The 24,527-nt window shown below is 35.7% G+C and overlaps 1 protein-coding gene across 1 annotated transcript in view; it reads left to right on the forward strand.

Moving 5' to 3' along the window:
• MTNR1A (melatonin receptor 1A) overlaps positions 1-24,313 on the forward strand; it is a 50,106-nt gene extending 25,793 nt beyond the window's left edge. Inside the window, exon 2 of the mRNA XM_059470711.1 lies at positions 23,445-24,313. Within this exon, the coding sequence (XP_059326694.1) occupies positions 23,445-24,313 (869 nt within the window). The remainder of the gene's footprint in view (positions 1-23,444) is intronic.
• The last annotated feature ends 214 nt before the right edge of the window (positions 24,314-24,527 follow it).

The following is a 24,527-nucleotide window of genomic DNA, read 5'->3' on the forward strand; positions in this document are numbered from 1 at the left end:
TTTTCTATGAAATATATCCACATTTTCATGAGCACAAAGAATTCTTCCATACTTGTAATTGTGTTTTTTAAAACACGTCTGACAGTTTTTGTTTTCTTGAACTCTACACTCTCTACCTTCTGCTTTACCACAAAAATAAACTTAAAAATTTGAATACTTAGAGCTTTGCAAAATCCAAATACTTTGAATATTCATATCAAAATATATTTCACTGTCCATTTTACCAGAAATAAACAGATATTTAGAAAATTCAGTGGTGTTTTCTCCTAGACTGGCACAGAAAGCAGAAATGTTAAATTGTGATGGATAGCAGGTAGAACAACAGATGTGTGCAATGTGCTCCACAAACTGAGCCAAAAAAAGTTCTAACCCAGGTGTTGGAATATCTTTAGTACTATAGGGCACATAGCATTATAGGGCAGGATTAGAACCAGGGGGTTGTTACCTCCTTCTTTTCTCTCTGTGTTTCTGGTACAACTCCTTAATAAAACCTGCTGTTTGTACTGCTGACAAATGTGATTGAATTTCTCAAAGAAGCCCAAAGAAACTAGATTTCTGCTTGCCCCTGGACCTGAGCTCTGGGCATCCAAATCCCTGTGGTCCATTTTAGAAGCTCAGACCAGGTTATCCTGTGAAGACAGGATCTCTTACCTTATTTCCTTTGCTGACTCTCAACAGGCCAGTTTTGGCAGAAGGTGTAGCGGTACTCCAGGTAGGGCAGAGATCTGTGGTGTTCTGTTTTCATCTTGATAGATGCAAGAAACAGAGTAAGAGGGAGGAAAGATAAATAGGAGTGTCAGCCAGGAGAATTACTCAATATAATTGGTTACCCCTTGTCTGAGTGCTACAGTACAGTGAGAAATGATGCTGTGCTAGTTCTACTAGGTGACAAAAGATGAATTGACAAGTAAAGAATAATATGAACTCCTATTTGATACTCATTTGGTAGGTGAGAAGACAAGGCTGCAAGTACACTTTGGGGGCCACGAAGGTAGAAAAAGGTGATCATAACAAGCAAAAGAGTGACACCTTTCTCCAAAATTATTTGACTGGTTTGTTGTTTATCAGGAGTCCCCAAATTTTTCATGAGATTATATTCTAAAGTGTAAGTATATTTGAACATGAAGGAAAAGACCTCTAAAACCACATTGGTTTGTTTAGTCATCTGGAACTAGTCAATTTTATAGAGAGAGCCAAATACAGAATTTGGATGGGATTCCATACAGCTAAACTGAAAAGATTTAATACTTTTATTTATTCTTCTACAAATATAAATTTTTAGAGATTTTTCTGGAAATTATCTTAGCATTGCTTCAAAATTCCTATGCCTCTCTCAAATTAAGGGCTTTATTTTTAATCAAAATGTGCAATTAATTAGATAAACCAAAGCAACACATATATAAAAGTAATACATCTATAATGGAATGATAGATTTGATATGTGATATGTGAGAGATGAATGATAAAGGGAGCACTGTCCATATGTTTTGGACAGTTTTCATTCACAATTTATAGCTTATGTGGCTACTTAGCTAAGCTAAAGCAATTTCCAGACAATGATTTTTAAAAATGAGTAGTTGGATTATCTGACAACATATCCATTGCTGATGCAGTTATTAAATGTCATCTTCAGTTTTAAAGAAGATTAAATCACTCCTGCTAATATCAATGAGGCTGATGTATGTTCAACAAGGGGAAAATATATCCCTAATGAATGAGAGTTGTCACTGAGATTTCTGATTATGTTAACTAGTAGTTATGTCTGCTATTCTGTCACATTGCATTCCAACATTATTAGTCAACAACTTTGTCTATACTATGAGTTATCAAGAAAATGCACCTAAAAAATCAATTTTGTACCAGAGTCAGACTTCTGCCATAAACTGACTTAGTACAAACGTAAACTCCTCTGATACTCTTATAGGCCTTTATCACAGCTACCTCCATTCGATTTTGCTTTCTTCATGTAGATGGAAAAATATTTTTTCCTCTATTCTGTCTTGTACTGTCGTTTTAGTTCTAGGCCAACAACCCCGAGTAGTGCCTAGTGTAACAATTGGGACATTTTAGTACTAGCTGCTGATAGAGTAAAATAGTAATTGGCTGGTAATATTTGTAAAGCCAACTCAAGCTGCTAGATGGCCAATTCCAGTTTCAATTGGTACCAAATGTGAATTTAAACATTAAATGCAGCTTCGAAAACCTGAATTAAAGTTATTAAAAAAGGCTATGATTGAATCTGCTGCAGCTTCTTATTCATGTTGTCTCTATTGTCAAATCATTACTAAACCCACTCTTCAAATGGTTGTGTTGTACACATTGTGTACGTACACCACCAGTTCTGTATGAACAAAATTAAAGCCTACATTATGCATATTCCTAGCACAGCTGGATGGTCCTTGCTGGGGTCCCTGTTGCACGTTTGGGCCATTTCAGATGCAGCTAAATTGACTGCAGACTCTTTTCTAGCCAGTTCCCCACAGAGTAGTAAGAATCAAAGTCACCTCTGTGTCTTGACTAGCAAGTAGATTGGAAAGTACTTCTTTTATATATGTACAGCCATCTTTCCACTGCAACTCACAGTGCAGGAAACATGTTGGCTTGCTCCTTAGAATAGACCACTGTCAAATATTACAGACAGCTTTCATAATATCCTAGTTTAAAAAATGACAGTAAAGATTTACTACTGCCATGCACTGGGTTGCTAGCTTGTGCACTTCTTTGGTCAGTTTTGGAATATTACAAAAGAGTTCTCTCTAGTAATTTTTTTTTAAGCAGTTTTTACTTAAGTTAAATTTTTGTTTTGAAAGGGAAGACTGGTGACTATGTGATCAGCTGATTACTTATCCAGAAATCATTTCTCTTATAAAAATCAAAAATGTCCAGTTACTTACTTCTGCATATTCCCAAGTTATCTCTCCTAACTGAGATATTTTCAGGGAATCATGGGACACAAGGTTGGAAGGGACCTCAAGGGGGATTAATCTTTATTGGCAAGAGCATAGTAAAACCACAGTCTAGGCAAGATGTCTCAGCACCATGTGCAGCTGAATCTTAAAAATGTCCAGCGCTGGGGAATCCCACATTTACCTGGGGAGATTATTCCTGTCCAGATTGTTCTCATTGTGAAAATTCTTGTGTCCAGTTGGAATCTTCCCAGGAGTAACTTGTAGCCATCACCCTCATATTTTCCATGTGACTGCTTGTAAAAAGGGAGTTATCTTAGCCTTTAAATACAGGAACATGGTGATAAGGTCTTTCCACGCCTTCTTCTTTGAAGGCTGAACAAAACCAGTCCTCTCAGGCTTTCCTCACAGCCTCTCAGTCATTTGATCACCTTAGTGGCCCTTCTCTGAACTCTCTCCAGCCTGTACACTTCTTTTTTGTATAGTGGGGACCAAAACTGAGCAGAGCATTCCAGGGGTGGCCCGACAAGCACTGAGCACAATGATTTCTCTCTGCCTGCTGGTGATGCCCCCTTGGTGGTGCCCAGCATCTTTTCTCTGCTGCAGCACCAAACTGTTCACTCACATTGAGCTTGTTGTCCACCAGACTTCAAAGGAACAAAAGCAAATCAACCATTGCAATCATCAATCCAATGCTGATTAACTTTTGAAGATGGGCTGCATGTAGACTACAGATGCAAGCATTAGGAGAGAGCTGCGCTGCATTCAAGTCCTTAACTTAATATTTAACTAAGATATTTTTTGTGGACTAATTCATGGTCACACATATGAAATCTAAATATACAGATTATTGGCTCAGATTCTTGGATACCCATCTGTTTTTCCAAAAAAAAAAAAAATTTTAAAGATGTCATCAGAACTTTATACTTGACTTTTATTTGAGTATTGAATTTTGAGAGCAGATTGGTTTTTAATATCATTTGAAATGAGTGGAGCTTGACAGGCGTGTAAACACTATGTGTAGTTTATTGCATGAAAAAAGTACCTAGTATAGGGTTCTCTCAATATGTTTTAATCCACACTTGAAATCTATCTAACATATTTTAAAAACATATTTCAAATGTAAATGTTAACTTTGTGAAGCAACAGGAATCGTCTCTATGCCCACATTATTCACTGGATTAATGGCATCCTTTAATTAAACAAGCATATTCCTAGTGATGGCTCTGGCTGGCTCTTTGCAGAGTTTTTCACAAGTAGTATGATCATAGCTCTCAAAAACTCAGTGGGCAGAATTATGGTGTCCAATATGAAAATTCAGATTGATTTGATAATTTTGCCTCAGAAAAACTTAGAAATGACTGAGGATCTTGAGAAGTTATTCTCCTTAGATGTGACAGATTCCAGAGCCATATTTTGCATACAGATATGATCTGGACCTGGGCCAATGCTTTTATCTGTACATTTTCTAGCTTAATGGAAGCTTAAGAAAGTTTCCTCCAAGTCTGATCCCTGTCTATATCAAATATTTGGGCATATTGGCTCATAGACTCAGGACTCTGAAAAACTTACCATTTCATTCTATGCAGATCTTACACTCAGTGATTCTGATTTATCTGCCTACAAGAGCTGCCTGTTATTTTCAGTGTTTAGCTCTGTTAAAGTTTGCAGTTATCTATCCAGAAAAATATTTATGATTAGCAATAATAGCTGAGAAAATAAAAGTTTTTGTCTAAATTATATTTATTTTAATTCAAATGTACAGAGTAAGATCTGAACCAAAATAGAATGTTGCTAACAAACAGAATTCTGGCTGGTGACAATTACAATATCCCCTAAAATACTATAGTATTTTGAATAGGCATGGGGGATAACTAAAATTTTTTTTCATAGACCTGTAGTTCAAAAACTGGCCAGAAATTAAATATATATGCTGAACTGCTGTGTACCCAAATAGAATGAGATTTGTCAATAGGAGAAATAAATAGACCTCTAAAAGCTCAATGTCTCATAAAATTTATATCTGTTCAGATTATGGAACAGAAATCTGTTCCTGTGGTAAACATTGCAACTTCTGATTACAGTAGATAGTATACATCATTATGAATTGAGAATTACACATGCTTCATTTTTTAGTCCTTTTTTTATTTGTGCATATTGTTCAAATGATCTGAAAGCCAGAAATGTGGATATCTTGCATAATGATGGATGAGATGATTTAAAGAACATCCTCAGTCTTCACATACAAAGAGCAGTACAGATGAGAAACAGGCCAGTAGATTATTTATATTCTGTCAGCTTTCTGAAAATGTTCCTACTAAGTGATGTTAAAACTGATTTTTTTTATTAAATAAAAGTTAAAAACTAACCTTGTTAAGGATATGATCATAATTTTTAGTAAGAGTTTCTATTTTTACCGAGATATTACGCTGAAATTATTGAATAGATTTCAATATAATAAAATTGGGGTTATTTAAAAGCCCATAGAATAGTAATGATTGATTTTAGGCCTTGATAAGGACACATTGTCAAATGGATAAGACTTTGAAATTGAGAAACCACTAAATGGATTTATTCTCAGTGCCTGCAACTGTGTATGGTTTCCTCAAAGCTGCTGTGATTATGTTGATTAACTTAAGCAAACATATTTGGACCTGGAAGTTTTCCTCCAATACAATCAGAAGAAAATGCAGAGAAATTACACATAGGAGTCATCACCCTTTGTCTTCCATCTACCAGAAGGTGAACACAAGTCCAGTAGCAGTACTTTTCCTACAGTGATCATTGCAGTTACAATTTCTCTCAAACCCAGAACCCTTTTTAGAGGTGGTAAGATGAATCCATATTAGCACAAACACTGGCCCTTTCCCTTTTTATGTTCTTTTATAGCTGGCCTTTGCCAAAGGAATACAGGGCTATAACTGGAAGATTCATTCAGGCTACTAAATCTAATGTGTATCTTGCATTCATTCTTAAACCCAACACAACAAAGAGCAAAGAAGACAATTCTATTCCCAGAACAGTTAACTTTGCAGGAGAAAATGTCAGATTTGATAGATTTGTTAACTTCAGTGGCTGCAGCAACATTTAATGACACAAAAAGTATTCACCAGTTAGAATAAAAAATTACCTGAAAGATTGAAAGTAGGTTTAATGATAAAGTTTTGATAAAGAACATAAGCATTTTTCTTCATTTTTTCAAATATTTAATGGTTCTGATAGTTTTTTATAGAAATTCTAGTACAACCTCCATGTGACATTGCTATGTGTTTATAATGTCAAGATCACCAGGATAGGGTATTTTTATTATAATTTCTGAAGACTTCCAGTAGCTAGATAAGAAACACATTCAAATCCATTTTAGTTTACACTTGCCACTGGCAAAGGCGCCAATTTTTTATTAACATCATGGCATAAAAACTTCAGGACAAAAAGCTGTCCATCATTTAGTGATGGGGACTGTGATATCCTTTCATGTATCTACAAGACTAAGGAATATGAAATATTTTTCTTCAGAGGCTGTCTTTTCCCATATGCCATCCAACATCAATATAACTTTATGAGAAAAAAAAGCAAAAGTATTGGTCCTCAAGTGATTAAATTATCTTCAAAGGCCTCATTCTTTTTTTTTTTGCAGCATCCATGCACTGAAAGCAGAGCTTGTCATATTGAGCTATCATGTCCTCCACTATTTGTTCCTCAAACTGCGGGTAGAAGAAGGGGAGAAGAAAATCAAAGAACAGAGAAGGAAGCAGAATAATAAAAATAATAATAGCCAGTATAATTTTGGAAGTGATCCATCAATTTGCTGTCTAAAGAAGTGACATATCTTCAATATCTTCTGCTGGCTCAGGTCAGGCTGGACATGACCACACTGCAGCCATTTTAAGATTACTGGAATTAGCTACAGCCCTGTCCGAATGAAGGCAGCCATTCTTTTGAAAATAGAAATTTTGCTTTCTGAGCTTTTAGCAAAATCTATAACATAGAAAGTGGTCTCTACTAGGTGCTAGGCTTTTTAAAATTAAACTCTTGATCCAGCCTCATAACCATGAGATTTTTAAAAAATAATTCCTTTGCTCAGAAAATGAAGGTAAGACTCTACAGCAAACACTGATATTATAGTATAGAAAAGCAAAGCATCACCTATCAGCCTAAAAGACACTTAAGAACTTTATTAATGATTTTTTTCTCTGAAACATCTTGCAGACTGAGGGACGTCTCCATAATTAATTTCTCTGGTATGTTGTATGAGAGTTTTCTACACAGAATTTCAGTTTATTTCTATACACAGTATTTAGTCCAGATAGTGAAATATTTCTGCTTTCTGTGAAAAGCATTATTTTCTTTTCTTTAATCTTTGTCAAAAAAACCAAAGCATTGAGATATCTGGTTTCTTACCCTTGAATTTACTTCAAAGGATTATTCATACCCTTATATGAATGAATCTATTGAGGTATTTTATTCATTCTTAAAAACACTTGAGTGCAAAGAAATTAATTCAGTCTTCAGAATTGTTAACTTTACAAGGAAATAGGTTATACCTGATTTTTGAATTTTGGAAACTGAATCATAATGAATTCGTAAATAGAAATCTAAAGAGATACTATGTGAAAATAAAAATCCAATCTACTAAGCCCACATTACACTTTTTTATAATTATGCTGCTTTTTCTGGATACGATTTCTTTAAAAAAATATTTTTATTGCTCCTTGGAATTTTATTCTAGAAAATCATTGCTCTGATATGACTACACTCCAGGGTTTTTTGAGGGAGAGAGTGAAATTACTAAAATAATAAAAAGCAGTATGAGCTGCAACTGGAAGTTTCCATGTGTGTCCCTTGAAGGGCTTGATTGTGTCCAATAATAAGTGTGAATAATATAAAATACAGGATGTATTTATGTTTGGTTTGATAAAATTCTGCTAGATTTCTGTCATTGGCTCATATGGGGGTTTGGATTTCTCATTTCTGTGAAGTTCAATAATCTCAGTGAGCAAGGTTCTGTAGGGAGCACCAAAAGGTCACTATATAATAATGTGTTCTCAGTGAATCATTTTATGTATGAACAATGTGCTTATAAATGATAAAACACTAATGCAATCATTTAATACTATAAACCCTAGTCCCAATACTCTGTATGTGGGCAATTAACTGAAATAGATGTGAGGTTGATTTGTAATTTGAAGCCATGTATACCATGATTTTTGAAACTTATGTCTTGAATGGACTGTAATCAAATTTACATCAACATCTAATTTTTATTATGAGCTAGGGGCAACAGTGATTTCAAGTAATCTTCCCTATTTATAGAAACACAAATCCATGGCAGTCACTACTTTTTTCCACCATATAGCTAAGATTTTTCTAGCCTTGTATAGCCTATATTTGTTCTTTTGGGGCACTTCAGCTTGCTAGATGTCTGCTGGAAATACAGCACAGCAGAGAAGAGGCAATCTAGAAGGTTCCTGGAGAGTGGTAAGTGACCCAGCCAGTGGAGGTGCCCCACCGATGGGCGCTGGGTATGAGCCAGGGAACAGGAGCTGCCCATGTGCCCAGGTGGCCCTGGCCATGGTGTCCTGGCCTGTGTCAGCAGCAGGGTGGCCAGTAGGACCAGGACAGGGATTGTGCCCCTGTACTCAGCACTGGCGAGGCTGCTCCCTGAATCCTGCGTCTGGTTTTAGGCCACACACTGCAAAGAACACATGGAGGGGCTGGAGCCAGTCCAGAGAAGGGCAACAGAGCTGGAGAAGGGCTGAGGTACAAGTCCTACAGGAGAGGCTGAAGGAACTGGGATTGTTCAGTCTGGACAAAAGGAGGCTCAGAGACAACTTCACTGCTCCCTACAAGCACCCAAAAGGAGGTTGTGGTAAAGTGGGGATTGATTTCTTCTGCCAAGTCTCAAGTGAAAGGATGAGAGAAACTGGCCTTAAGCTGTGCAGGGGAGGTTCACATTACATATTAGGAAAAAAAAAAAAACCAAAACAACAAGCCACTGATGGAGGGGTTGGGTGTTGGAAAAAGTTGCCCAGGGAGGTAGTGGGTTCACCATCTCTGGAAATATTCAAGAGACATCAGGATGTGGCGCTTGGGGATACAGTCTAGGGGTTATCATGGTGGTGTTGGGTTGATGATTGGACTAGTTGAATTTGAAGGTTTCTTCCAGCCTTGATGATTCTGTGGTCTGGGTGAGCAAAAATAGGCTAAGATGCACAGGATATTAATTAAAGGACATCGAAGGTATACTTCTGCAGTTTATGGTAAAAATCACAATTGCAATACTAACTAATTGCATGAACATTTGTTCAACAACCATTTTGCTGTTGAGATTTGGTAGAATCCAAGCATGAGAAGATGCATTTCACAGTGCACCTGTTCTGCTCTCATGCTTCACCTGTGGAGAGACTTTCCAAAATGCAGTTCCCTGGGGCAGAAGGGAAGTGGAGCAAGTCTCTCCCCATCATGCTACCAAAAGTGCATCCATTACTCTGCCCATCTCCCAAGGCTGTCAAGGTCCTTCTGAAGGGCTGCACGGCACTCTGTGTTGTCAGCCACTCCTCCCAGCTTTGTGTTCACTGAGCTTGTGAGGAGGCATCTGCCTCTTCATCCAAATCACTGATGGATATGCTAAACAATACCTTGGTTTGTTCTTTTGATACTGGTCCTGCTTTTTACATCTTCTCACTTTTATACCACTACTGAAAAACTCACATAATTACTTGCTTATGTGAATAAAGTTGGATGTATTTGTTCCTTTGTTTGACTTAGTGGTTTGGCATAGATTTTTAATTCCTTGCAGACTTGCAAGAGATATTTTCAGGGACTGTCTTTAGAATGAAAAGTTTAACTACTGTTCTTCTTTCCCTTAAGTCTGAGTAAGGATATTTGTTACCTTTCCCCTCACTCTGCTTGCCACATGTTGTTAGTTAAGGCATATGTGAGTGAGGTTTATCTCCCAGAATAAAGGGGGAATTACTGTCCTCAGAAGCAGCTGAGCAGTGTCAATAAAAGCAAGCACCAGCCAACAGGAAGGCATTGAGAACAAAGCTTGCAGCTACAGCAAGAACTGGGATGGCTGAGAAGAACAGAAAACTCATCAGGCCTAAGAAATTAGAAGAGGTTCACAGGAGACATCAAAGTATGGAACTGACAGAAAACAATTCTGGAAGAAAGGAGATGCCTTAGAAATACAGGGAGAAACTGGTTTGGTTTTATTGTTCTCTTTCTTATGCGGTTTTCTTCATTCGCTATAAGAAGGTTGATTGATCTGTTTTAAAGCTTTGACCAGATCAACATTCTTCCAGAACAAACTTACAGAAAGTAAGCTTGTTAATAAAATATATCTAAAAGTAGTGTTAAGAACTGACAGAGTCCTATTCCAGATGCTGGAATTTATAAACAAAAAAATCCACTTGGACTTTCCTAAAATGTGAAATCAAGTCTATCAGGAAGTGACTATAATGCCAAAAAATTCTACTATTGCCTATCAATGGTTTCAGCTGACACACACAGTTTCAATAAAAGGTTTAGAAGGAGATTTTTTTACCTGTTACCGAAATTATTAACTTCTGATTCATGAGCTGACCAGTTTTACACAACACAAATGAAAGCTGTTATTCAGATCTTTAGGGAAAGCTTTTTGGCTATTAGTTTAAAAAATACATTCATGTGCAAGAGCAGACATTTTTGTGTTCATTTATGGAAATGGCTGAAGTGGTTCTCTGAGGAGCTCAACCTGTCTTTTAAAAATATTGAAGAAATATTTTCTCCTACAAAGCTGAATGCCAATCTTTCTGAAACTAAAGTAAGAAAATCTAGGCAGTTTTAGATGAGGTGTGAAAGGCACTTTCCCCAGCCCCACCTTTTTTTAGCATTGTCACCTGTAGAGCATTTTACAAAGACACTGTTTTAAAAATGAGATGGTTATTCCCTAATAGAACAAAGTAAAGAAATGTGAAGCTACTGTTCAGTGCTGTTTGAAGCTAAAGCTTCCTTACCACCCATTCTTCTTGACAATAAACTTTGAGTCAGGTTTTGTAACACAATATAAGTACATGGCATCTTTGACATACACTAATTGTACAGAACTTCTACTCTTTTGGCATCCTTTCAGCATAGAAATAATTTTTATTAATATTCATTGAGATAGTTATCCCACATTTCCTTGGGTTTCTTATTTTTAGTTTCATAAGTACTAGTGTTGACTTCTGGTTTGCTAAATTTTGTTAAATAATGAATTATGTTGGCACACAGAAAGCTTGTGCCTAAAAAAAGATGAAGAACTGAGCAGTAAGGTTCAGAGGGAGAACTGGAAATGTTTTTACTGAATATTTAAAAGGATACTATCTTTAGCTGTCTATATATAGCTTTTCAGCTTGCTTAAAAGCTTTTTTTTTCTGTAAGATTCTTGCTAACATTTAAACAAAGATAGAAAGGCGTATAAGAGAAAAAAATAGGCATCATAAAAGGAAAGGAGCTCCACAGCTAAGATATTATATACATAACATTATGAGATTAAGTTTATAATGGTGGTATAATTTTCCAGATTTGTTTTGTTTTCACACAGTGAAAGGGTTCACATTTTTACACTGGTGATATTGAACTTAATTTTACAAATTGTGTTTGGTTTCTCAAAGTGCTCAGTTAGGGTATTTCTGAGTCATAACAAAAATCAATGGGTACAAATAATTCGGATGAGATATCATAGCACAGCTTTTAAATGCACCCACACTGAAATTACTGTAATACAAAATCCAATACTTTTGACAGCAAGTGTAGGTTTCAGCAGTTTTGTGTTATTGTGCTGGACAGTCTTGTGCAACATGTTAAGTAACAGCACTGAGTGTTAAGTTCTGAAGACATATGTAGGTACTGCAAGTCAACACCATTTATATATTTCTTTCATATTAGCTAGCACCATAGGCTCTTAGGTTTTTGACTGCATTCACTGATAAACAAGCAGTTTGGTCTTAAGCAATTAAAGAAAAGTTTCCTTAGAAATTCTACACCACTCTTCATGAAAGTAAAACCCAGAGAAAAGGCAAATTACTAAAACAAGATGGAGTGGAATAACAATGCAATAATGCAACGACCCATTTATTTGCTCACTTACACTGCTTCAACTTGTCAGGAGAGTTAGCTGAATCATTATTTTAGCCTTTTTTTTTTCTTTTCTGAAGCCTACTTCTAAGGATTCAATGGTTTGGCAAATTTATCTGTATGCTGAATTAGATGTCTCTCTGTAAGGGAGAGAACTTCATTTAATACTATTAAGATAAAAGGCACAAATCCAAACCCCATTTTATTTCTAATAAGCATTAAATGTAAATGTCTTGTATTTTCTAATTAAATAATCAAGAGGATATTGAAAAAATTTTGACTTCTATATCAGTAGTTGCTAAAGAGAAGAAAAATCCTTCAAGTTGACCTCACTTATGTAAGGCACAGTGTGGAAATACCTGAAATCTTCTATGATGTCAAAGGGTAATCATACCTCACTCTTTGTCTAACAAGTTTTCTCTAAAATTATTACTACTTGAAAATTATATTCTGTTCTTTATGAAAACTCCCATTATAAGGGAAAAAACCCAAAACCAACCACAAAGAAACAGGCAATAAATGAGGTCTCCTTATTATGATTTCCAGAGATCTGGTCAACCCCGAGCCATATTCTGTAAAAATAGATAATTCAGTTACAATTTAAGTGGAGATATGTTGATTATCTACAAGTATAATAGTGCATCCATTTGCAGAATAACTGGGTGATGTACATGAGCATCAGTACTTCTCAAATAATTGTATACTGTAAAGATATTGACATGAATTTAGGATAGCTTAGTCTTTTTGCCTGCAGTGAAGTCACCGTTTCTAATTTAGACCATCTAGAAGAAATACTGAAAAAATTTCATATCTTTGTCTGAAGAATTACAAGAAAGAATACTTAAGACTATTTTTAAAGTTCTGTAAAATCTATAGTCAGGTTGTTCCTGTTGTTTTGTCTATTCTGACAGTTGCTTTTGTAATGAAGAAACTAAATACTGCAAAGATAAGAATGCCAGGGAGCCTTAGAAGAAATGAAAATAATTTATGGTCCTTCAAATGTCACAAGTGTTAAGTATTATCTTAAATTCTTTATAGACTGTTGCTACTAGCAATGAGGATGACATTAGAAAGCTTAGAATTCTTTTCCTTCATAACTATTTTAGTTCTATGACAGATTAAAAGTGAGATATTAAGATAAAAGAAAAAAAAAACCACAAGGGGATTTAGGTGCACATAAAGTGTATGTTTCCTGCAACTTTTTTGATACAAATTAAAATACAGATTTTACTTAAGATAGTGCAAAATCTTCATTCTTTCTCCTCTAATACAAGATTGCAATTGTACATTTCGTCAGCAATGTATTTTAAAGTACACATCTAGTATAAGCAAACAAACATTGCTTTCCAGTCAATTACACTGTGCAGGAGCTAAAAATTATGATTAATGAATCAGGGCAATAATAAATAAACTACCTTCTTCCTTAATTTCTTATAGATTTCTTATTTTAATATCTAATATTTATTCTTCCTAATTCTTCCTTAATAAATTAATTTCTTATAAATCTACCATATATCTAAATCCATTTTTTTGGATAATACAAGGGGCAGAAATATACCCCTCTAAGCTTTTGACTGATTTAAATTGCCAGGGCTATCATTTCATTGCTGGCTGCAACAATCCGGAGTATCTGCTCTAAGAAAGTTGTCTGCTTTGTTTTGTCAGATTTTGAATTTGCCTGAAACTCAGTGTAGCCAGTTCAAGATGGAATTTGTATTTCTTCCCTCATTTTTACCCCATTGTGGATGGTGCAGAACCCTGCAGCTGGTGTGGGTTCCCACCAAATTACAAAAAGATGTCTTAAATAAAGGTTTCTCCTGGCAGTTTGTGGACATATACAAACAACTGAAAAATTAATATAGTATAGGTGTCTAGTGGGGCTGGAAGAGTGTCTTTGGTCCAATAGCTGGAGCAAATTTCACAAGGTTTTAAAATCTTTTTACAGAAGAAAAGAACTGCACATCTTGGGGTCTTTACTCTCTTTTAATCCAGAGTTGTTTTCCCATACCCTGTTCCCTTGATTTGTTTGTCTATCATAAAGAGGAAAAGACAAACAGTAGAGATGATGGAAATTAAGATCCTTCACCTTGCTGCCATGTATATGGAAGTTACAGTTATTTGCCTTTTTTCAGTTTCCAGTGGTAATACATTATAGAACAGCAAGAATTCTTGCTACCATCAGTTACTTTCATAAAAAGCCCCACTAATATTGCAATTAAAATATCACTTATTCTGGTGAATTCCCCATAATACTTGATACCATTTCACTTGCTTCACTCTGCTGTGGAACCATTCAACCTGACTTTTGCTGCAGCAAGTGGAGAAAATGAAGAACTGAAAGGAAGGGAGGAAGAATTGAAGTCACCTGGGTCTGTGATACACTCTAAAAATCATCAAACTGATAATCATCTATGTTTTCTTTTCTAAGAAACTTGGGACAACAAAGAGAAAAGGAAAAGAGGGGAAATTGTGGATGAAAAAGGCTTCTGTCAGAAACAAAAATTTTGGGTTGTAAGTCAGTGAGGAGAGAAAAAACATGGTGATGGAAAAAATATGAAAAGGAGGAAAAGGAAGAATTCTGAAATAGAGAAGGGATAGAGGAGGGGAGAGTAACCACACATGTGTAACTCTATAGAAGTGACTTCTTCTATAATGCTATTTTTGACTTTCTTGGCAGGTGTCTTACCACTGCTGATTTTAAGAGAAAGAACTGGGAAGACTATTTTATAAACTCGTTTTACTAGCTTTGCTGTCTACTGTCTACATTAGCTGAACAATCAGCTATAGTTATTAGTAATAACTAAAAAGAAAATGGATTATTTTATCCTCTTGAGAATTTTTAAACTTCTTTTTCATCCCATGAAAAATTCTGGACAAATTCAACCACAAAATCCTGCCACATAAAAGTGTGACTTTCAAAGAGATCCAGGAAAGTGATTTTGTGTTTGCAATGTTTTATGCAGTATAGAAGACTTTCCTGTCAGGCTCTCCTGTCAGTTATGTGGTTGCAACTTCACTCCTCTGTTTTCACCAGCTTGTTTTCTCAAAATACATATTAGAATTTGGAAGGGAATAGATTGCATCTTCACATTATCTAGTCCTGACAGATCTGTGAGATTTTGTAAAGACACAAAACATAATTATATTTCATAAGCATCCATCTCTGCCTGTTCCTATGTTCAAACTATATATTAGTTTTATTTATCTGAGCTCTGATATTACTGTGAACAGTATAATTTTTGTCTTTCCATATATTTCCAGCCTCTAGTGCAAATAGAGTTGAGGAGGGTAGAAGTACTCCCACATTGACTCCACTGGGATGCGGTTCAGTTGCGTGATCCTCTGACATCAGCAGCATCGTTATTCTAATCGGTTTCATACAGCTTGCTGAGCCTCAGTGTTCTGTGACATCTGGGCAATACCTTGTTGGAGAACAGGCTGTCCACAGGATTTTTTTTCCTCCCAAATGAATCATAGAAATTAGAGATAGAAAAGATCAAGTCAGAAGTGGTGATATAATTCCCTTCTGTAAAAGTGGATAAGTTATTCAGGCAAATCTATTTGATCTCTGAAATATGGCCATCATGATAGAAGAAGCTGATGTTCAACGGGGATAGATGTTCTGACACACCCACCCAGTGAACTGTAGAAGGAACAGGCCAGGCAGATATCAGAGCCAAAACCAGGGTCACAGAACTTGAGACATTCACCTGTATGTCTGCCTGCCTTGGTTCTAACTTTCATCTGTAAGACAGCAGGACTTGTTGATTCACATCAGTGTCATTACAAGCCTTCTTGATATTTTATGTTAGGTCTTGGCTGGGTGAAAAGGGTCACTTTTATCTTTTACTTCTATGTTTTAAAAGTATAAAACTCTATGACAGTGCCAGTTTAATACAATCTTGTTACCAAAGTAAATAGCTGTGATAAAATTTTAGAAATTTCTGTAAAAGGACAGAAGTCTTGTTCAATTTGCTGCTCCTTCTAAAGCAAAATATCTTGGACATGAACCCATTGTGGAGAATCTCAAAGCAAATTATTTCATACCACTGCATAATATAACAGAAAAATGAGCATATCCTGAGGTGCGCTGTAGCTCTGAGAGCTATCTAAAGTGCTTTTTAAAATGGAAATTCCTAAAAGCTGTTAAAAAAGACCCAGACCCTGACCACTTTTAGATTTAAGTTCAGTTTCACAAGAGATCTTCAGTCAATGCCAACTCCATTTTATTCCTGTGTTAGGTACCTAAATAGGCAATGGTTGTCTCGGTCTTTTCTTTAGTGCTGCTTTCCTCAGGTGCTTTATATTTCATGTCAGGTAAATTCATCCAGTAGATAGTGCTGCCCTTCTTGGCACACCCAGAAATACCTCAGTCCTATCAGTACTGAGGTATTCAATATCCCATGCACCGCCTAAACCTTCCACATTGTCCAAACTAAGGATGCCTCTCATGTGAGAGGTCCAATATAAGAGATATTTTCAAAGCAGCCCTGGCCTGTCATACAAAACTGCCAGAGGCAAGGAACTTCCCCAAGTCTGTAGCACTCATCCAGCATATGGATTCAATTCCCTTCTGTGCCTGAGAGTAAACTCACATCACTTTCCTCTCATGACTGAACCACCAAAAATAGCAACAACAAATATTTTTAGACTGTGAGAAGGAGCGCAGGAGCTTTCTCACTCACATGTGTACCATGGGACTGCAGACAAAGATGGTAGATAATAAAACTACAGAAAACTCTATGTTGTTTGGCATATCTGTAAAAACAGTCATCTCATCTGCATACTCTTTGGCTACAGTCAACTTGGACCTGATACACAGCCATTCCTTTGGTCTGAATACTACATAATTTGTCACTGCCATTTTCTGCCAATTACACTTTCATGCATCTGATTTTCTTGGCCAGAAGATGGCATAGGCATTTCAAATTTAATTGTTGCTGCAGCCTCGCTGGAAGGTTCTGTGTGATAATTAATCTAAATACAGTATAGCATTTTCTTTTCTGAATGCATCAGTAATCTTTCATTTATGCTATGCTGATTATGTAAATTTTTCTTCAACTTTCAGCACAGTAAAAAAAACATTACAATATGGATTATTCTGATAGCTCTTTAACAAATCTATTCTTCAATATTTCTCTAATATACTGTTATGTAGTTCTCCAGCTGTCGAGACCTGTAAGACTCAGAATCCTGGATTTCTATAAACTGGAATTAAATGTTGAGGTTACTTAGGTCATTTCAGTATCTGAACTTACCTGACACTAAATATGTCTACTTTAGTAAGAATATAAATTAGTTTAAACCTCAAATATTTAATACTCTCCCCAGTGCTACCAGGTTACCTGCCCATCATCATTACTTCTGTAGGCAGTGGCAATGTCTTTAATTGTCCTGTTGGTTTCATTAGCATCCCAATGAGATGATAGGTCTGAAATTCCCTTCTCTGAGGTGACAGAAGTACACATGGAATGAGGTTTGGTGAAAATGACAAAGTAATATACAAGGTCTTTTCTCAACTTAAAAGGAAAGAGAGAGGTTTTCTTACATATGCTTAAGGCTACAGGGTTGACTATGGGCTTTAAATCTTTCACATTTCCCTGCATCACCACCTGCAGCATCAGGGTTAACTTGCGAATGAGAAGAAAAACCCACAGGCCCATCACGCTATTCAAATTTAATGTGCACGTGGACTTCTTGATTCAGGACAGGTTTATAAATAGTGCTTTCAGTTTAAAAATAGGCTTTTCAGATCTAGGGGAGTTGATATTATGATCTGTAAAGTGAATGAAGCTCCCAGGAGTAACTAGAGCTTATGTAATATTTATTCCTACATTTTTGCTCAGCTGTTTTGTGCCATTTTGATGCTGAGCTGCAAGGACTGTTGGTTTCTTAGACATTTCAAATCTTTCTTCACTGAAGCTAGGACTGCACACTTGCTTGTCAAGGTAACCTTACTTGACTTTGGGATTTTTCCTAAGAAACCATGGTCATTGTCCCCACTCAAAACTATTTTAATTTACCAATTTATGTTGTGCATGATATCTGTGAAAAACCAAACTGTGCTGCTAGGTGCAACAAATTTCCAGTATTAATTTAATGCTAGAAAGATTATGAACTGATCTTTTTCTTGAAACATTCTGACTGGTTGTTCTCACAGGTAGAGGAAACACTGAGTAGACCTAAGATCTGTTTCTGAATACATGTAAAAGAAAAAATTGTTGTATTTGTATTAGGTACTCACAAAAGCAGCCTTCACCTCTTGATTTTGTAACAGTTTATGATGTTTTGTAAGTGAAATATTGGTGCTAATGGAATAACATTCAGGGCAAAAATGTTCATGGAATATGAAACAAATCTAGCTTTAATACTTGTCATTGGAACACAATTTGTGCATGGAAAATAAGCACAGGCCTGACAAAATACCTCTCTAAGGAAGAAGTTCATCTCTCTGATGCTGTACCCAGTTATGAGATATCACATTTAAGTTTCTGATGCTGCAGGCATTCACTGGTGAGCATCTATCATAGTCTTGTTTTCAGCTAGGAGCACGAGCTCTCAAATTAACATCCTGAGCAAAGGCTAGAATAATCAGAAAAATTTCATAATGCCAAAAAAATCTGTAAGTTATCCTAGAGGAAAATTGGTAGAAGTATTAGAATTATCAGAAACCAGTGCTTAAAAATGTAAATAAATTTTTTGTGCCATTAGATGTGTAAAAAATATGTACATAACAAACTTGTATGATATTTGTATGATATGATACTTTCATGATATTTAAATGCTATTTAATGCCTACAAAACATGATCCAAATTTATAGGAAAGCATCCATTGAATTAAAGCTAGTTATGAAACAATTGGAAATGACTGGCAATAGCTTACAAGTGGTGAAAAGACAGTAAATAAGAATGACATTAATCTGGTCATTAGAAACTAAGTTTGATCTTCTAAAAATTAACAGTGTTCAACCAATTACATTGTCTTCTTTCCTTGAAGATATACTTAGCAAGTAAACATCAGAGGTCTGAGACAATGGCCACTGAAAAAAGTCCTTTTATGTGACTTCAATGACTGCTGCACGTACTGTTTAGTCTTACCTAAAATATAAAGCAACTCCAGTTGCCATAAAGATTAAAACCCTTACCTAAAATTGGTCCAACTTGATGAAGCAATAATGGAAATGTGATGGTATGTGTTTCAAAATGCAACTACAGGATGAAAATATGAGGGCTTGTGGAAAGCATTTCTTGTAAGAAGCCAAAGCATTATTTATCCAGGAAAAGCTTTGAAAAAGGTGAATAGAATAGTGACTTGGCAACCAGTATTAAAAGGTATAGAAATAACTTGTGAAAAAAGAAAATGTAGCCATACTGATGTTGCCAGCAATATGAGATCTTTTCTAAAATTCAGTCAGATTTTCTGAGTACCAAATATTCTAGCTGGAATCCCCCTAATGCTTTAAAATACTGTTGCTTTTTTCCATACATAAGAAATTTCCCTTTTTTACAGTAGGTTATTTTCCCCAGACTAAATATTTTAGAAGAGTACTTCACAGCCCTAACACTTGAGGAAAGAGCTCTGTAGACCACATCACCCTCAGTTCTCCTAAAACTGCCAGAAGTGATTTCTGACCTGCTGGCAAAGTGTTCATCCCTCCATTCTAATTCTAGGGCAGGCATTCAGAACTACCCAATCTATGTAACTTTAATCTTTTTCCATTAATATCCTGTTCATATTGAAGTTGCTAGAAATTTCTGGAAGCTTTCTAATTATCATTCAGGATATACTTAGCACTAAATCTAGGGATTAACAACCCACAGAGTAATTTGTATATGTTCTGCAAATACAAGTTGCTACTGATACAATGACATCATGTAGTTCTTATTGAGGCTCTTATATTCATTTTGGTATCTTGGCAATCCCATAAGCATTTTTTCTTATAATCTGTGAGGGTCAAAATTTTTACACTCAGTTAATGTTGTATTGTGCTCTTGGAAAAGTCAAATTTCTTAGGAAAACCCTTGTTTGTTTTGTGTTGCATTAATGCAGCTTTATATTCAGCAGGTAGATCTGATGTTGCTATGTGTTTGCTGAGCAGAAAGGCTTCTTTTTCAGTAAGAGTGGTGAAAATATTTAGTGGAACATTGCTTTAGACAGCATCGAAAAACATAACCTGCTCAAGCTGGTTACCAGTAGATTATCTTTCTTCCCACATACATCCACTGCACAACATTTGCTTAAATTTATTAAAGCTTATTTGGCTTATGTCAAAGTCAAGAAATTCAACCTCTGCCTTCTCAGTTCACCCTGCTGGTGTTAATGCATAATAATATATTCTTTAGGTACACAAATCACATTTTTTCACAGTTACGTGATCTTACTCTCTAAAGAGAATGAATATTTTTTCTTCAAGGAAGAGTTATTCGAGATTTCGATTTTGTGACCTTTTTGAAGGGTTCATTATAGAGCTTCAGGCTTCATTTATAGCATTCTATTCAAACCTAACTCTGAAGATAAAAATTAGCCCTTTCCTATATACATTTTTAGGATGCTCACCTCTAAAATTCCAATTGTGCTACAAACATAAGAGTTTAATTTCACAATATGGTATTATAATATGGGAATTTTATGAATTAGCAATATTTTCCAGTGATTGTGGTACCTAAAGCTAGGATCATGTTTTTTAAATTTTTTATTATATAACATATGAAAGCTCAACTTCATTTCAGATCCACCTTCAGGGTCTGAAACAATGAACCCCAAAATACTCAACAATCATACTAATGCCAAATTTTTTTTACTTAAATTCTCTGTCTTAGCAAAAAAATTTCCATGCTCATAGCAAAAATTTATCTGAACTCAAGCTTTAAAATAACCCTTCCTGAAAGGCAAATTAAAAGTCCTGTCTGCAAACAGGTACCTGGTTTCCAAGCAGTTTCCACCCCCAACACTTTACTCATTCAGCTGATTTGCTAACCATGAGCTGGCAGCTTGCGGCCTGATTTCCAAACTCATGATTTCTTTTTTTTTTCTTCAAGATAGACTACGAGGATATCCTCCTATCCTCATGCTGGCCTCCAATTTTCACATGAAACAGCTTGTGTTTCCAAGATTTTCAGTTTGTCATTCTACAGCAGCCCGCTGAAAAAACCTGGAACAACCATGGTGCATGAGTTCATGGAAGACTGAAATTTGGCTGATTCAGAGTGCCTACTCTTCCTAAACTCGTTTTTTTCCAAAGCTAAAACCATTCAGAGAAATGTATACCATCTGTCACCTTTCAATACAGCACTTTTTAAAGGGAAAAAAAACCCTTTAAACTTGTCCTTATAATTTGGCTAAAGTGAGTAAATAATGGCAATGTTAGCAATAGTAATGGTGAGCAGTAGCAGAAGTTTTAGTGGGTGGCAGGGAAAAACGTTTTGGATGGACAGTCTCCAGCTAAGCAGGAAATTAATAAGAAAATATAAATAAAATTCTTTCAAATGTTACATTTTAATAAGTATCTAGGGTTTATATGTTACCATTTCATCAATCCTGCAATATTCTGGACAGGGGGAAAGAAACCTAGCGGCAGCAGCTTTTCATTTACTTTCCACTTTTTGATTCATCAGATAAACAAAAGGCTCTCAGTTCCATACAGTCTCTTGTTCTTGTATCAGTTGTCACTACGTCAAAGATAAATTCTGAAAGCAGTGCTTTTTTTCCTGTGTCATCTTCTGCTTAAAGAAGCTCTGATGTTTGTGCTGAAATGATCTGGAATTCTGCCAAAGGCTTCAGGATAAGCATATTTCAGTCTGGCAGTGAATTCCCAAAGACAAAACAGCTACAGACACCATCACAAGAAAGTTATTTATAAATACAGATACTAAATCAAGAAAAACTAGTGCAGCAGTCTTTTAATGAAGGCCATTTGTTCCAGGTGCCATTAGTATAAATATCAAATGTGGTACTTCGTGCATGTATCAAAATTTAAACACAACAGCGTAGGTAGCATCCAGAGAAAGAGAATTTCTGTTTTTCTCTGACAGCATTATTTGCAGATTGAACATTTCTAACTGGTCATTTAAAGCCTGAGATTAGTAAGAGACTATGCATTTGAAGATATTTGAAATAATATATTTAAAAAGTAGTTTTGAGAATTTTAGCAGCTAAAACACCCTATTGGTCCATAGATACTTTTGCCTTTCCTACTAACCTGCTATTATCTGTTTATATTTTATATGCTGAGAATAAATGCATAGAACAATTCACCAAGCCCATCTTGGATTAGCACTGAAGTTGTACATCATCTGAAACTAATAATATATTTTATTACAGGTTGCAATAGAAGCTTGTATTTCATCTTCCGTGAATAATCTCAGAACTGCAAAGTAGAATATCAAATGTCTATGTACATATGTATTTATTTACCTACAAACACCCATGTAAAGATAAAATTGAAAGCTTTCTGTACTTATGGACATGAATAACTAGGCCTTTACATGTAATAGTTATTTTAAAGAAATGAATAAAAGTGACATCAGTATTTCTTGTGAGCCTCTTCTTAGAAATTAGAATGGTTGGGAGATATTCAGATGGGTTATCATTTAAGCAGCTAAAAAAAGAAAACATAGTTTCTTCTCAAAACATGAATTCAAAATCTGATGGATTCTATTGTCTTTGAAGAATATCATCTCCCTTTGTTTAAAAGTTATTCAGCAGAATGTTCCATTTCTTAATTTTCCAGCTTGGAAGTAGAGAAAAATGGGGCATCAGCACTGTCTGGGAACTGTCTAGGCCACTCCACAACATCTCTTTTTTTACTGAAGAGCATGTCTTTAGGAAAGACAACTGAGTCTGTGTTCAACAAGACTCTTAGAAGTTAGGGTTATTTAAGTACTTGCCAGCAGATTCAAAGAGAATAATGTAAAAGTCATACTAAAGTCATGGAAGCTTGAAATATAAATGGGAGAAAAGAGATTTTAATTTCAAGACTGGACAAGTTAAGGGCTAGTTAACGTAATGAAAGGAAATTAAATAAAGAAGGTAAATTTGAGTTTGGAAATTTATTAGAAATATTATTTTTGCTGATTTTTCAAGCGAGACTATTTAAAACCAAAGTAAGCCTTAAAGTTATGAATATTTCGATTTGATATGAATTCTAAGTCTGTGTGATTGAAAGAATCCAAACAAGTGACATGATAAAAATAATAGGCCATGGTAGATAACCTTAAAGCAGTTTACTTTCAAATTGTTCATCTTTAAGTTAAGCTACATTTTTAAACTAAAAATGAGTCTCTTATTTCTGATATATGACAATGAATTTTGAGCCAGAAAGTAGAAACTAATTACATTTAAAGTGTTCCACTGAGGCTGCTCATTAATGTAACGAGAGCAGAAATGACAGAAGGGAGCAAAAGAAAAACTAATACTTGCCTTTTTATATTTATTTTACAGGAAATGTGTTTGTTGTAAGCCTGGCAGTTGCAGACTTGATAGTAGCTATCTACCCTTATCCACTGGTCCTCACATCTGTGTTTCACAACGGATGGAAACTGGGATACCTACACTGCCAGATTAGTGGCTTCTTGATGGGCCTAAGTGTCATTGGATCAATCTTCAATATTACAGGCATCGCTATCAATCGGTACTGCTATATCTGCCACAGCCTCAAATATGACAAGCTGTACAGCGACAGGAATTCACTGTGCTATATTGTCCTCATTTGGGTCCTAACATTTGTCGCTATCGTGCCCAACCTGTTTGTGGGATCGCTGCAGTACGACCCCAGGATTTACTCCTGTACATTTGCACAGTCTGTGAGCTCAGCATATACTATAGCAGTTGTGTTTTTCCATTTCCTGCTACCCATAGCCGTGGTGACTTTCTGTTACTTGCGAATATGGATCCTCGTTATCCAGGTAAGGCGAAGGGTTAAACCGGATAACAACCCGAGGCTGAAACCACATGACTTCAGAAACTTTGTAACCATGTTTGTGGTATTTGTACTGTTTGCAGTCTGCTGGGCTCCCTTGAACTTTATAGGCATTGCAGTGGCTGTCAACCCAAAAACTGTAATCCCTAGGATTCCAGAGTGGTTGTTTGTGTCTAGTTATTACATGGCATATTTCAACAGCTGCCTTAATGCTATAGTATATGGACTCCTGAACCAGAACTTCAGAAGAGAATACAAGAGAATTATTGTCAGTTTTTGTACAGCAAAAGTTTTTTTCCAGGATAGTTCTAATGATGCAGGAGACAGAATGAGAAGCAAACCTTCTCCACTGATTACAAACAACAATCAAGTGAAGGTGGACTCTGTCTGAAAATGGGAATCTTACTATTATCACTTGACAGCATCGAAAAAAAAGTGTCCCTTTTATTAGACCTCCTGTTAAATGTCATAGTGAAATATACCTTCTACACAGAAAGCACTTTGATCAAATCCCTCGCATGATGTTTGGAAGCTTGTTACAGAGCCTTGACATATAGACCCTATTATACAATGGTATATCCATTGTATAATGACATAGTGATATC

This window comes from Ammospiza nelsoni, chromosome 4, assembly GCF_027579445.1.
Source record: "Ammospiza nelsoni isolate bAmmNel1 chromosome 4, bAmmNel1.pri, whole genome shotgun sequence".
NCBI classification, from domain to species: domain Eukaryota; kingdom Metazoa; phylum Chordata; class Aves; order Passeriformes; family Passerellidae; genus Ammospiza; species Ammospiza nelsoni.